Here is a 13,677-nt window from a genome sequence, read left to right on the forward strand (position 1 = left end):
GAAGTAAGCAAGTATTTCTTTAAATAATAATAATTTTTAAAATACCCTTCCCTCGTCAGTAACTCACCACCCATGGAGTTCATTCTGAAATCCTAATTTGTTACTTCTTCAAGGTAGACAAGTATCTTTGTGTGCACATACAGAGATGACACTTCATTGCACCTTATTTCCAGCTACTGCTTTGTAGAGACCTAGACATTTAATACATATCTCTTTAAAGAAATTGGAGTGAATTTATTGTATAAAATTATGATTGGCACGGTACAGAAAAGTTCCTTTTAATGCACATTTCCCATTAACTTGTACACAAATATTACAAGTATCAAGCAAAATGCAAAAGTCTTAAGAACTAGTTCCATACTACAAAAGTGTTCACATAGTGAAGTTACTCTGGTTACAAAGTGTCATGGAAATAAAAGCACTTCAAAATACATATTTGGGAAATGTTCTTGAATAGTCAACACAACCTTAAGTTAGTTAAAAAACGGAAAGAGAAAACCTCTTCATAACACTACTGCTGTTTTAGCAAGATGGAGCAAAGTTCAGATCAGTTCACTTATTCAAGGATTGTTGAATTCCAAGGAATAAAACACTTTTAAAAAGTTTAGTTAAGAAAGGGCTCAATCATACTGTGATGACAAATAACGCCATCAAAAGTTATCTGGCTCTCTTGTTTTCACACAGGAGCTGTCAGAGGCAGAGATGTGTAAATGAACACTTCCAGGTATATACAGATTGTCTTTTTTTAAAAAACAAACAAAAAAGGAGACAATCTGAACTTTGATATTTAACTAGTTTAGTTCCTAAGGTCACAAGACCCAAGAACAGCCGTCTGCAAAGGATACACATTTAAATAACAAAATTGAATTTTACTACCAAGGAATGCTTAGCTGTCAAGTTATCCACGTACTGTACATCCTCACAATAAGACTGCCAAAGGCTACCAGATCTCTGCTTCCCATCTACCTTGAAGACCTATTGTTTTCAACAAGACAAAAATGGCTGGACCCTACAAACAGCCTTACAAAAAGGAGGCACAGTCATGTTTTGTTAGAAAATAACACGAAGACTGAAAGCATCCTCAAAAACTTACACAAAAATAACTACAAAATAAGTAACACATTATTGTTGTGTCAGATGACTTGTGTGTGTTTGAGCAATTGAACATTGGTGTGTATATCTACAGGAAACTCACACACACAACATGTCACCTTCAGGTGTTATTGATTTCCTTTTGCCCACACAGATACATGCATACACACACACAGGAATTATTACCAGGTTATCTAGTCTGTTCAAATGCAGTGAAAAACAGTCCATAGCACGCATAAAAGGAGCATTATCCAATACAGTGTTGTCTTGCAAAAATGGAGTCAGAATTCCTGAGTCTCAAAGACATTACTGTCCTCCTCCATTACTGGATTATTTATTTTTCCAAAGAAAACCTCTAGTTTTCATTTCTTCACTGTGATGAAATTTATAATAGATTGCGTCTTTAAAAAAAAAAAAAAAGTAAAACTTTTAGAAAAAAATACCAACTGAATTTTTAAAGCTTTTTAAAGGGAGGGAGGGGTTTACTTATAAAATAAAGGCCACCTTCATGTAAGATTAGTAGTGTTATATCTCATACTTTTTGTTTGAAGGATAGATTTAGCTCCCTGTTCTGGAAGCCTTATTATATGCAGGTATGTGAGCTGCAAAACATCAATCAAAAGTATTTATAAATAGGATTAACATGGAACAGCCCTTTGTTACAATCACCAAGGTGGTAAAACCAATTCAACAGTTAGCTAGTTCATGAAGTTTCCTTCAAATAGTGCTAGTCACTGCAATCTATTATAACTTCTGCATTTTCCCTTTTCCTTTGCATATTACACAGTGTAACTTAAAATGTTATTTAAGAGCACTTCAGTCCCACAATGTAGGATTTAAGCTTGTGTGAATACATATGCATGGCTCTGCAACATTTTCAATGACTTACAAAAATACATTCAACCAAAATTTTATATAGGGTTCTCTCTTTCCCCCTGCCCCCCCAGTCAGAAATGAAGGAAAAGCCAAATGGTCCCATCATTAGCAAAATAATACACTCCAAGGTCTGGAAGCAAAAGCACATTCAAGGATAACATACATTGAATTGCGTACTTTCTCATTCATCTTTATCAGTAATAAAGTTCTACTGCATATAATTATTCAGCCTTATAAATAATGCTAAGCAGAAAAATATTTACCTCTGTGCTACTTTTCTCAGTTTATAGAAGCATTTCTCAGTTTATAGGAGCAAAGAAAATAAACAAAAAAACTAAAGTGCAGACTACAGGCCATGATAGGCATAATAAATGACCAAAGGTGCAGCCAGACTTGCATTTACATCTTAAGTTACTTCACCATCTTCCATTTTTTGCTAGAAGTCACCCCACGTGCAATTCAAGAGCTGGTCAGTTGGCTTGTGCCATAGTACAACCTGTAACCATTTGAATTCTTTTTTTTCAAAGCTAGTTGAATTGTCCATAGATATTTCTAGGCAATAGCTTAGGTTCACAAAACCTTACTTTATTAATACTTGAAATCACACAATATTGACACCTCCCCCAGAGAACGCCACTGTCCTTTTGTTGCAGTAGGTCATTGAACCACCGATGCTCGGCTGACAGTCTTTAACAAGAGATGTCTTCATTTCCATCTCACACGCTACAATAGCTGCGTTCAGTTCCACTTGAGCTCGGTGAACAACGTAAAACATAAGTCCTATGCTGATAACAATCTGCAAATAAAACAAAGGAGTGATATAGGCTATATGAACTGTAAGCATGAATACAGAGCAACCGTTTAGAACAAAACAAAGTCATCAATGTAAAGATTCATGGAGGCATCTATTGACTTAATACTTCATACATTGAAAGGCAGATGAACTTAACCAACAAGTAGTTCTAAGTCAATGTATACTGCTACTAGCATACCAAAACGCAGACAATACAGAGAACTTCAGTGTTAATTTGATTTGAAGATAGAGGTTGTGTGTTTCCATCGTCCCCCCATATCCTTTTAGAAAGCAAACTCCCCACACCATATCTCTTGGCAAACCTAACTCCACAAAAAAAATGGCAGTGTACCACTAGAAAGCAAGAAAGCTATTTTCCAGAAATCACATGAATAATAGGTTAAAATGTTAATGGTTATCTGCAACTTGCCAAACAGCAGAGGCAGGATGATGCAGAGAAAAGAAAGTAAAACTTCTTGTCCTTGCCCCACCAGCACGGAAGACTGCAAAAAGCAGCAGTGCTGCTTCTCAGACATCAGGAAAAAATAGGACAGAGTCACAGTTTCTGAGCAACTTACAGGAGCCTGTATGGGTTGTACTTGCTTTCTAGAGGATGGGCTCTGGGGAGGAACAGATGTTCATTTTTTTTGTTTTAGGAGGAAATATAATCCAAAAGTAAGAATTCTAGTTTACATTTTTTTGCTCAGTATCATATTATTAAGAATTTTTTAAACTTTCACCATAGAAATCACAAGGAATAAGCCAGGACAACTTTTGCTTAGAAATCACTTGTTTAATGACATTAGCATGGACTACACTTCTGAGAGTCAGCCTTTGGTTTCAATAAAACACTGGTTACAGTCTTCTGAAAAATCTGAAAATCCTCCTTAAAAATATATAAATCCTTGAATAAAATCAAGCTGTCTCATAATGACAGTCCCTTTAAAAGAAGTAAAATCTTCTGACTTTAAAAAAATGTTTTATAAAACTAGCTGAAATCCATAACTTTCTTTAAAAAAAGAAAACAAAATAGAACTTTATGTTCTGTTGCAAATAAACATAAACAAAGGTCTGGAGTCCAAAATCTGAACTTCATTAATTGGTAGGGCTATGTTTTCCAAGACATTAAGGACCATCACTTAAAACATCTGTCAGCATGGCATCAAAGATGCTAGAATATTACAGAGTAAAAGGACTGACAAGTATGGCCATAGTGTAATTGCACAAGGAAGGCATATTGGAATCTCTAGCCCAACCTGCTACTCAGAGCAGACTAGCTGTGAGATCAGACCAGGTTGCTCAGGACTTTTTTCCATTCAGGTCTTGAAACCTTCCAAGGATGAAGACTTGATCACTCTCTGGGCAGCCTGCTCATTGCTTCTGGTGAAAACTATTCCCTTCACTAATTCAAGTTACAGGATTCAAAAGACCACCAACTGAAATGTCAAAAAGAGACTACGGATACCATGTTCTGAATTAATAGGAAAAACACTATTCTAAAACCTTACCCAAATATTTAACCTTGACGAGTTTGAAACCAGTAGCCTCAGTTGCCTAGATGAATAATTTAAAAAATGTACACACAGACAACCGTGAAACGTGAAGGATTTTACTAAGCCAAAGTCCCATCAAAGCCACACAGCCAGGCAAAGCACCAGGCAGATGCCTGAGAAAAAAAATGGGAGAACATCAGTAATTTCTCCACTAATGGGCTCCCCTTGCCTTACTCAGTTAGTTCTTAAGAACTGCTCTCAAGGTGGTGAGCACTTCTGTTCAAACTTTCAACTTACACTTACCTGACCAAGTTAAACTGCACTGGCAACCCACATAACCACAAAGAAGAGTCAATGTCATTATAAAACAAAAAACAAACAAACAAACAAACAAACAAAAAACACTTAAGGGGGGGGTGGGTACGACACAGGAAAGACCACTAAAAACTACTAACTCCTGAAATAACACTTCACAACTAAAATTAAAATTAATCAAGTACCACTTATTTTCAATTTGATCTATTGAAAGTATTTACCTTACATGCACAAATGCATTTTTAATACTCAAATATTTCTACTAAGACTCTAAATGTGTTCCAACAACAGATAAATAACACAAAACAACACGTAAATGTGTTCCATTCCTAAGTTCCACTTAAGAACATACAAGTTTCAGGAGGGTGATGGGTTAAAATGGTCATAGTTAGCGTTTTATCTTAGCACTGTTAAACATCAGCTTTGTGATCATAAAAGGAGGAAGATAAATGACTGCAGCACGAACTGCAAGTCAGCAAACCATGGTAACTGCTGGTCTAACACAACCTAGAAGTGCCAACAATGTCAGAGAAGGCTTTAATATATAATCTTGTTCTGATATGTTCATTACCTTTATGCTTGCAATTGTCTCCAACTTCAGGCTTATCCCTAAGATTTACTGACTAATTATTTCATCAGCTAAGCTCATCAAAAGGTACTGTGCACTTCTGATTAATTTACCTCCTTGCAAAATTAGGATATTTTGGTGTAGGCATTAGTAATATACTTCCACAGTACCTTTCATCCTAAAGACCTACGCAAAACTGAAAGTGTTCAGTGTTAACGGTGAACATGGCACAGGTTCTGGGTCAAAGCACCCTAAGCATATTACAGCTGGGAGCACACAGACTTTTGTGTAGGGGTGGTTTGACAAGTCTAAAATTCGGCAGGAGATTACCGCAGAGGGCAACAGAAAAAAAACTTGACAGGATGAAATTGTGGCAGAAATAGAAAAAGAGAACACTGAGCAAGTTCTGCTTTGTATCACATGAGGTATGACAGAATTAAACTTTAATGGGAAAAAAACAAAACCAAAAGAAAGCAGAACACTGGAAACCTGTCTGTCTGGGTTATCAAGCAGTCATTATGCCCGTGAAAAATGAGTGTCACCTCAGCTTTACACAATCTACTGAAAATACCAAAGTTATAAATTAAACACTTCTAAAACACCTGCTACTTTTCAATACCATACACCACGGCTCGGCTCTCAGACTGCAGGAGGTCGGCTGCCGCAGACTAGGGAGTTGTTATGCCAACAGAGAGCAGTTCCTAATACTTGAGACAAGCATCTGCCCCGCACATCCTATAACCCAGCTCTTTTATGCTGGAGGCTCTACAATCTCAAAGAGAAACCAGCAGTGCAAAATCTCTACATCTCATAGACATTCCTAAGAGCACAGTCTTCAAAGTGAAGATTCAGTGACTTGAAGAGACAATGCTATAGGGAGAAAGCTTGCCTACTACCTCCAGAAGCAAAATCCTATCTCAAATCCCACTGGTACGGCAGATGAACAACAAATAAAAGGGATAAAGAATGTTCCCAAACAAGTAGAAGACTGTTTCTAAGAGTAATCACTTATGAAGGTGGACACAGGGTGACATTACTGTTACCAAACTCTATGAAACCCCTCGTATTAACTTACCTGTAAACTGAATATAAAATAGCCACTAACACTTTGTTCTGCGATCACATCCTCCATGGTACGCAAGGTAGTGCCCAAGTATGAGTTCAGGAGCTGAGTAGGAAGCAGCCCAACTGAAGAAGCCATCAAGTAGCTGGGTAGGGACAAATCTGTAACCTATCAAAAAAAAAATAATAATGTAAGAAGCCACAGCACAACCTACATGTGTAACCAATTAGACTGCCTCTCCCAGAAACATCTGTGCCAAAAAATAAAAACAAACTTTTCACTGTCAGAGAACACAATAAAACAATATGTGGCTAGTTTTCATCTGGCCTTTTTAAAGTTACTACATTTTATTTAATTTCATCGTACATTAAACAATATCTCTGTGCAAAAGTCGTAAGTAAGGATGCAATTACACCGTTCGCTTGAGATGTTTATTTCTTCATGGTGAACAGAGCCCTGCAATTTATGAGACTGCGAAGAAAGTATTTTACCAAAAGTGAAAGTCTAAAGCAAAAATTGATGTATATCATCTATTTCCTATGGGTTTTACAAGTATGGCAACTAATAAAAGAGGTAATTGTTCAAAAAGTCACTGTACTAAATAAGATCAAGGTAAACAGAATGGCAGATACAATTTGCCTCTGCAATTGGAGTTATATCTCTCTTTAAGATATATATATGTATATTGATTATATGTCTATAGATATATAAATAGGCATCATGAAGATTATCTACCAAAGGTTATTTTATATCAAACTTCGATTAGTGAACAAAACAGTAAATATGACTATAGTTCCTGTTATTTTTTCCTGGAAAAAAAAATGAGTAACATTTCAAGAGATCTTCATCTCTTTGCTGAGAAATTTCTCTTTGTAGCCCTTACATGGACAGTTTATATGGAACAACTTACATAGCACTAGCTAACTATCAGCAGCCACTGAAAAATGCTAAAATCAAGATCCAAGAGTCCAATATAGATTTATGCAAGAAAATGAAAACAGAATGAAACAATGGGTTAAAAATAAAATGTCTATAGAAAAGGCGATTTTGAAACAAGCCATCTAATGAGTTTTCTAGACTATTCAGTTGATCAAATAATAATAAAACAAGTTCTAATTAAGAACAGCTCCTAACACTGGGAGTCTACATGGAAATTATTGACCTTGACAGTTCTGTACAATGATGAAGACAAGAGAATAGCAGCGAAGTTATTTATTTCATCATACTATTCTTAAAATAAACTTTGATTACTATGAAAGTCACAATGCTGGATTCTCGCAGCTCTAAGCACTATGAGTGGAAAGTTTTAGGGAGAAGGAAGGGCAATGGAGGAGGAAAATGCAATGGAGCATGAAGATCAAGAATAATTCATGGGAATAAGATCCAATAAGCCAATTCCAATCTTCACGCTGCAAATTACAGCTCCCATGGACTTAAATATATATCAGCAACACAAATAATATATTTCCTTCTCTACCCAAGTTTAATTTAGATTTCTAATGAAAAAGTGCTACATAATCATGTCAGAACTTCATATTTGACTGATGCTTTCAAAATAGTTAAAAAAAAAAAAAATAGTAATCTGGGCCATGTAATAGGGATACATAACCAAAACTTCCCTTATTGCCAAGAGAATGAAAGAACTGCTATTAAAAGTCTCTGATATACTAATGCTGAGGCAAAATTTGCTAAGTAGGACACTGTCATTAGATCTAATGGAGCTGGGAAAGTTCCCAAAGATTGCTTTAACACTCCTGGGCACCTCTTTCATTTCTGAATATGTATTAAGGACACTCTAGTTGCAGAGGAGCGTGTTTGCACATCTGTCCTAAAGCATCCGGACACTCTGGGCCACGAGAGAGACAGCTTCCAAATGAAGGAGAGGCTGCCAACAGACACGCTGGACTGTGATTTGTGCATCCCACTAAAAGGAGAGATAATGAGAGGAAAGAAAGAGTCTGTAGGTGTCCTTTTAACTCCTGGTTTGTGGGTTTTAGATCTACATCAGTATCGCTTCCCCCAGAAAGGGTAAGAAACAGATGGTGTCCCTACCTGAAAAAAAAAAAAAAAAAAAAAAAAGAGACATTTTCAGTAAAACTTACGGCTTATCTTTCCTTCTGCAAACTTGTACCTGTTCTAGAGGTCTGCCAAACTGCAGTCCATGTGCCACACCGCCAAACAGAGGCTCCTAGTGTTTCTAGGGAAAGCTCACGTCAGCAAAAAAATAACACCAAAATCCCAAAGCAAGCATGGCTACATCTGTGTTACAGGCTGTAGCAACATGTTAAAATAAATTTAAGAACAAACTAACTGCTCTGTTAACAACAGTGTTGAACAGAAACTCTCCCACTGAGCCCTGGACAAGCTTTGTATGATAAAAATTTTTGTGCTTTCTTTGCAGCTGACCCCTTGGGTTCGTTTCTGTCAAAAAACAAATGCTTGTGTCAGGATGCTGTTAGGGGGTCACATGCCTCTGGGGACTGCTGCAGACTTCCCTCTCCTGAATTCCTGAGTCCACGTGTTTCAGATCAGGTAGGCTTAGCAGCTGAGAGCAAAAGACAATACTGATGCTTTTCACTTACTCGAGGAAAAAAAAAAAAAAAAAAGGTGAACCAAAAAATAGCTACCAACTCTCCAACAAGCAAAGTAAGCAGGCTGCATATGTGCCTGCAAAGCACTTAACATTTTTTGAACTCTGAGAAGTATTAGTGAAATATTTCTGGAACTGGAGACATTCACTTGGACACTAAAGTGTTTAGTCAGCTTACCTCTCCTACATCACACCCCTCTCAGAAAAGAAAAAAAATAATTATGAATTCTGATCTAGGCTACACCAGGTACTGCAGATAATCAGTTTGCATGTATCTGTCAGCAGGGACCCACTAGCTGGAAGGAGGTGATAACCTGCATACTATGCCCCCATCCAGACCTACCTTCAAAATGTTCAGGGTTGCAGAGGGGAGAGGGCTGTGTGTGGGCAAACACTTCACCAGGAGCTATCAGCACAGCACTGGCCACCCTGGCAGCATGTTACAGGAGCAAGAAATAAGCAAAACCCACTCAAAGAAATATACAAACATGCTTTCATTTTACAAGTCCCAAGGTTTTCCAGAAAAGGCATGTAAATATATTACTCTGCTGCTCCCAATTCTCAGTGCTTTCCCAGAGAAGCACAGAATGGCCTCAAGGAGTTTGTGTCCGCCTGCTGAAAAGCTAAGAAGAAATTCCTGTTTCTTAAAAAGAAATTTTCTACTTAACACTGTTTCAAAAATATGATCCTATCACTAGTCAAATGCCAGGAAGCTCTCTTCCTTCTTCCCATAAATTTCCCTGCAATTGCAGCTGCCCACAGCACTCAGCACACGGTGTGTGCCAGCCCCGCAGATGACCCTTCTCACCTCGAGGTTATCACTTGGTCCCCAGACCTCATGTGTCACTTCCTCCCTTCCCTTTCATTCAAGTATCACCAGTCACTCAGTCTCACCAGTTTAATTATAAACATGAATACAGAAAACAAGCGTAAACCAGACTGATGGAAAATTAAAAGATACTTAAGTTTTCTAAAGACTTCAGTTCACTCTTCTTCACTATTAAGAACAAACCTTTTCAAATTCATTGCTTAAGTAGTGAGCACAGGGAACAAATGGACGGCTAGGACACCCCAAATCCCCTTGCATTTTAAATTTAAGTAGTGCATTAAGTTTTCAAATAAGTCAGTTTTCAAAGAAATCACAGCTAAGTCTGTGTTGGTAGACTTCTGTATTTCACACATACCTTAAACTTGACTCAAAGTGAGAAAGAGCTTTGAAATCCCAGATTTGGTGCAACATTCTTATTTTTCAGTAATGTAGCAGTTCATGTTAAATGTTCTCAATTAAAGATTGAACACTATGTTATTTGACTAAGCTGTAAAGTAATAAATCAGGAGTAATAAATGCAACTCCCCAAACTAATTTTAGCAGGCAACATCCAAGTTATTTGACTTACTCAAGAATCTAGTTTCATCTCATTTCCTATTTGTTATTTTTACACTGAAACCTCAGTAAGAAAATTACTTAGCTCGCAGTGCTCTGAGAATACAAAATACTGATTTACAGCATCATTATAATATTACACTGGCCTGACTACTCTGCTGAATTGTTTCCAGACATAGCAGAATGGTTAGGCCCGGAAGGAAATCATTTTAATTTGGTAATTCTCTGCTCTCTTCTGATACAGCACTGCTGACTACTTCGGGTGAGACCCAGGAGCTATGGAAAACCAAAGCATGACAGCTCCCAGCCATTGAAAGGGTCCCGGCGTAAAAGCTTCATCAGGCTTGGGAGGGTCCCAGGCAGAGCTGCGTGCCCTGCTCCCTGCTGCTCTCGTCCCACTGGCCACGTCTGCATCCTCAGTCCCACAACAATACAGAGGAGTATATAAAACATAAATGAAATGAGATTCTTCTCATTCCTAACAACGAAATGGTTAAAGGATCTACTTGAAATAAGTGGCTACAGCTCTTGAGACTAATGCCCCAGCACCCACATCTGCTATTAATTTTATACACAGTGATCGTTTATTTGGTGTGCAGGGGAAACCCTGAATATTCTGTGGATGAACTAGCTTAAGTTCTGCTTAAATACGAAACTTGGTATTCAGTAATCTACTCACTTCAACCAGCTGATTCTTCAAGATTAAGCAAGCACTTCAAAATTAGGACTCCAAATGAGGAAAGGATAGTGTGCCGTAAGAAAGTGGCAGACCAAATGGTTTATTTATAGGGTCTCTTCCTTAAAGCACATAAGAGTTACTGTTAAACATTAAAAATATTGCCCAATCTGGTGTGCTTTGTTTTGATTTCTCCACGTTAGCAGACACAACCGAGGCGTACAACAGTCTGAAACGGATTCTTTAGACAAAGCATTTGGGAAGAGCTGAGGTCTGAGATTGGCACCTCATCAACAGCGTGGACTCAAAAAGGTATACACCGTGTCCTTCCTTACTATCTCCTTTGAGATGATCAAAAAGGACAGAAAGATTGCAAGTTTTAAATAATAAATTATTTGTACAGTATGCATCTATCTTCATCTAGAAGCAGGAAAGAAAAGCAACCCAGTCCTTTGCCAGACTCATTTGAACTCACTTTCACTGATGCACCGAGTCCCTTTCCAGCTCTGTGTCTGTATCATACTGCTCTGCCCAAAACACGCTGCCTCTTTCACACGCAAGGACTTAACACCATGTATGGATTTGCTAGATGCATGATACATACAGCAACCAAAGAACTTTAATCTGCGCACTGCTTTCTTTGCAATGCAAACATTTATGTTAAGTAGGTTAGGGAGTAGTTTAGACGAGGCTTCTTGAAAATACAACTTTTCCACCCACGCGGATCACTTTACAAGACACAAGCTGCCAAGTCCTTCCACAGATTTTGCTACAAAACATCTCAGTGCATCCTCCCAATGCTTAAGCCTCGAAAGGGGGCAAGCAGACCATAACTCTCAGGCAGTGCCACCGAACGAAGCACCTAGAGAGCGTGTCTCCTCAGGGACACGCGGCGATGCTAGCAGGAGGCAGCGGGCTCAGTTTTATCACCGCTAAAGGGAACCGAGGCTCCTCGGCTTCCTCCAGCTGGCCCCATGCAGGACTCACCGCGAAGACGGCGTTCTGCAGCCCGAAGGGGATGGGTGTGAGCCTGGCCAGGGCCACCACCTTGAGGCCGCTGCCGCCCTCCACGACGCGGACGACGGCGCTGAGCGTCGTGCTGCCCTGGATCCTGGCCAGCGCCCAGCGGGCCAGCAGCCGCCTGCAGGCCACGTGGGCCACCAAGGTGCCGACGAGGACGCCGAGCACCATCAGCCCCATGCCCAGCACGAAGCCGTAGAGGTAGCCGGCGGCCACGTTGAGCAGGATGTAGCCCCAGCCGCAGGGGAAGGACACGACGATGAAGCCGGCGGTGAAGAGCAGCACTCCGGCCAGGCTGTCCAGGCTCTCGGCCCACAGCAGCAGGTCCCGCAGGTACTGGCGCACCAGGGCCAGCGAGGCGAAGCAGAGCGCGGCCAGCACGCAGACGCCCAGGCAGCTCTTGCACCAGCAGGTGCCCAGCAGGCAGCAGGAGCAGCGCCAGCCCCGGGGCTCGGCCAGCCCGGCCCCTCCGCCGCCCGCCTCGGGCAGCTGGCACAGCAGCAGCTCGGCCGGCGCCAGCCCGCCCTGCTCGCCGTAGGGCCCCAGCAGCAGCCCGCCGGCCCCCGCCGCCTCCGCCGGGACGAAGCCGTCGCCGCCTCCTCCTCCTCCTCCTGCCACCGCTCCCCGCCTCCCCGCGCAGCCCGCGGCCAGGGGCGGCCGCTCCCTCATCGCCCCGCCATGGCCCGCTGCGGGCGGCGGAGCCCGGCCGAGGGCCGGCCGGGGGCGGGGAAGCGGCAGCGGGGAGGGCGGGAGGGAAGGGGCCGCGCTTCGGCTGCTGCTTCTCGGCCGCCGCCGCCGCCGCCGCTGCTGCTACCGCAGCCGCTGCCGCCTTCGCGCTGCCTCCCCTCGGCCGCGCCGCCCATCTCCCGCTCGGCTCCGGCAAGCGCCCGGCGGAGCGGCCGTGCCGATGTGGCAGCCCCGGACACCGCTCAGGCAGCGGATGGGGAGGAGGCTGCGCTCCGGGGGCGGCGGCAGGCGGCAGGCAGCGCCCCGCTCCGCTCCGCCGCGGGGCTCGGCGGCAGGCAGCGCCCCGCTCCGCCCCCAGCCCCGGCCCGCCCCGCTCCCATCCCAGCCCAGCCGGCCGGGTGTGCCCCAGCCGGGCGGGGGGAGCCTCCGGAGCCGCCCCCTCGGCTTCGCCTCACGGCCCCGGGCGCCGCCTCCTCCCCCCCGGCTCGTAGCCCTCCATCGGCCCCTGTGTGCCCTGGGGGCTCCTCGGCCCGCTTCTCACAGCCTCTTGGTCAGGGAGGAGGTTGAACTGGGGGGCTGCAGCCGGCTGTTTTCTGGCAGAAGTGTGTGCTCGAGGAGGCTCTGACTAGCCGGTTGCTTCCAGCCCCCCGGGATGTGTTGGCCGCTCATCTCCTCTACGTGAATGGGCTTCCACAAGCACTCCATTTTCTGCCTCTCCACAAAGTAGAGACACCTCCACCAGGCAGCATCTGGGGTTTTGGGGTGACAACAGAGCCCCAAACGGGGAGCCAGCAGCCTCCAGCAAGCCTGGGGCACAGACGGACCCTCAGCCAGCAGCCCCAGGCCTGGGCACCCAAGGGGACTTCTGGCACAGCTGCATCCTGCTGCTTGCAGAAATGAGGGCAGCCAGCTCACCCAACCGCTCATCGTGTGCCTGTAGGCTCCGACACACTTTTGGATGATTTGTGCTGGAGTTTTGAGCTGTTGATAGAAAGAATGGGGCGGCCTGAATAAGCAGGGAGGGCATATTTGAGATGGGTGTTTTCTCAGAAGCCTCGCCTCTGCTCGCGGGCTTCGCGCTTCGCTATTGCTCTGGCGTTACTAATGATAGCAACAGCAC

The 13,677-nt window shown here is 42.6% G+C and overlaps 1 protein-coding gene across 1 annotated transcript; it reads right to left on the bottom strand.

The window, feature by feature from the left end:
• Window positions 1–211: 211 nt before the first annotated feature.
• Window positions 212–13,008, bottom strand: TMEM64 (transmembrane protein 64; the record flags this gene model as incomplete). Its single annotated transcript, XM_084510921.1, is given in 4 exon segments — window positions 212–2,764; window positions 6,213–6,368; window positions 11,838–12,483; window positions 12,485–13,008. Coding segments are annotated over 4 exon segments (1,521 nt in total), but the record flags the coding sequence as incomplete, so codon positions are not given.
• Window positions 13,009–13,677: the final 669 nt, after the last annotated feature.

Source organism: Aythya ferina (genome assembly GCF_964211825.1).
Source record: "Aythya ferina genome assembly, chromosome: 2".
Classification (NCBI taxonomy): domain Eukaryota; kingdom Metazoa; phylum Chordata; class Aves; order Anseriformes; family Anatidae; genus Aythya; species Aythya ferina.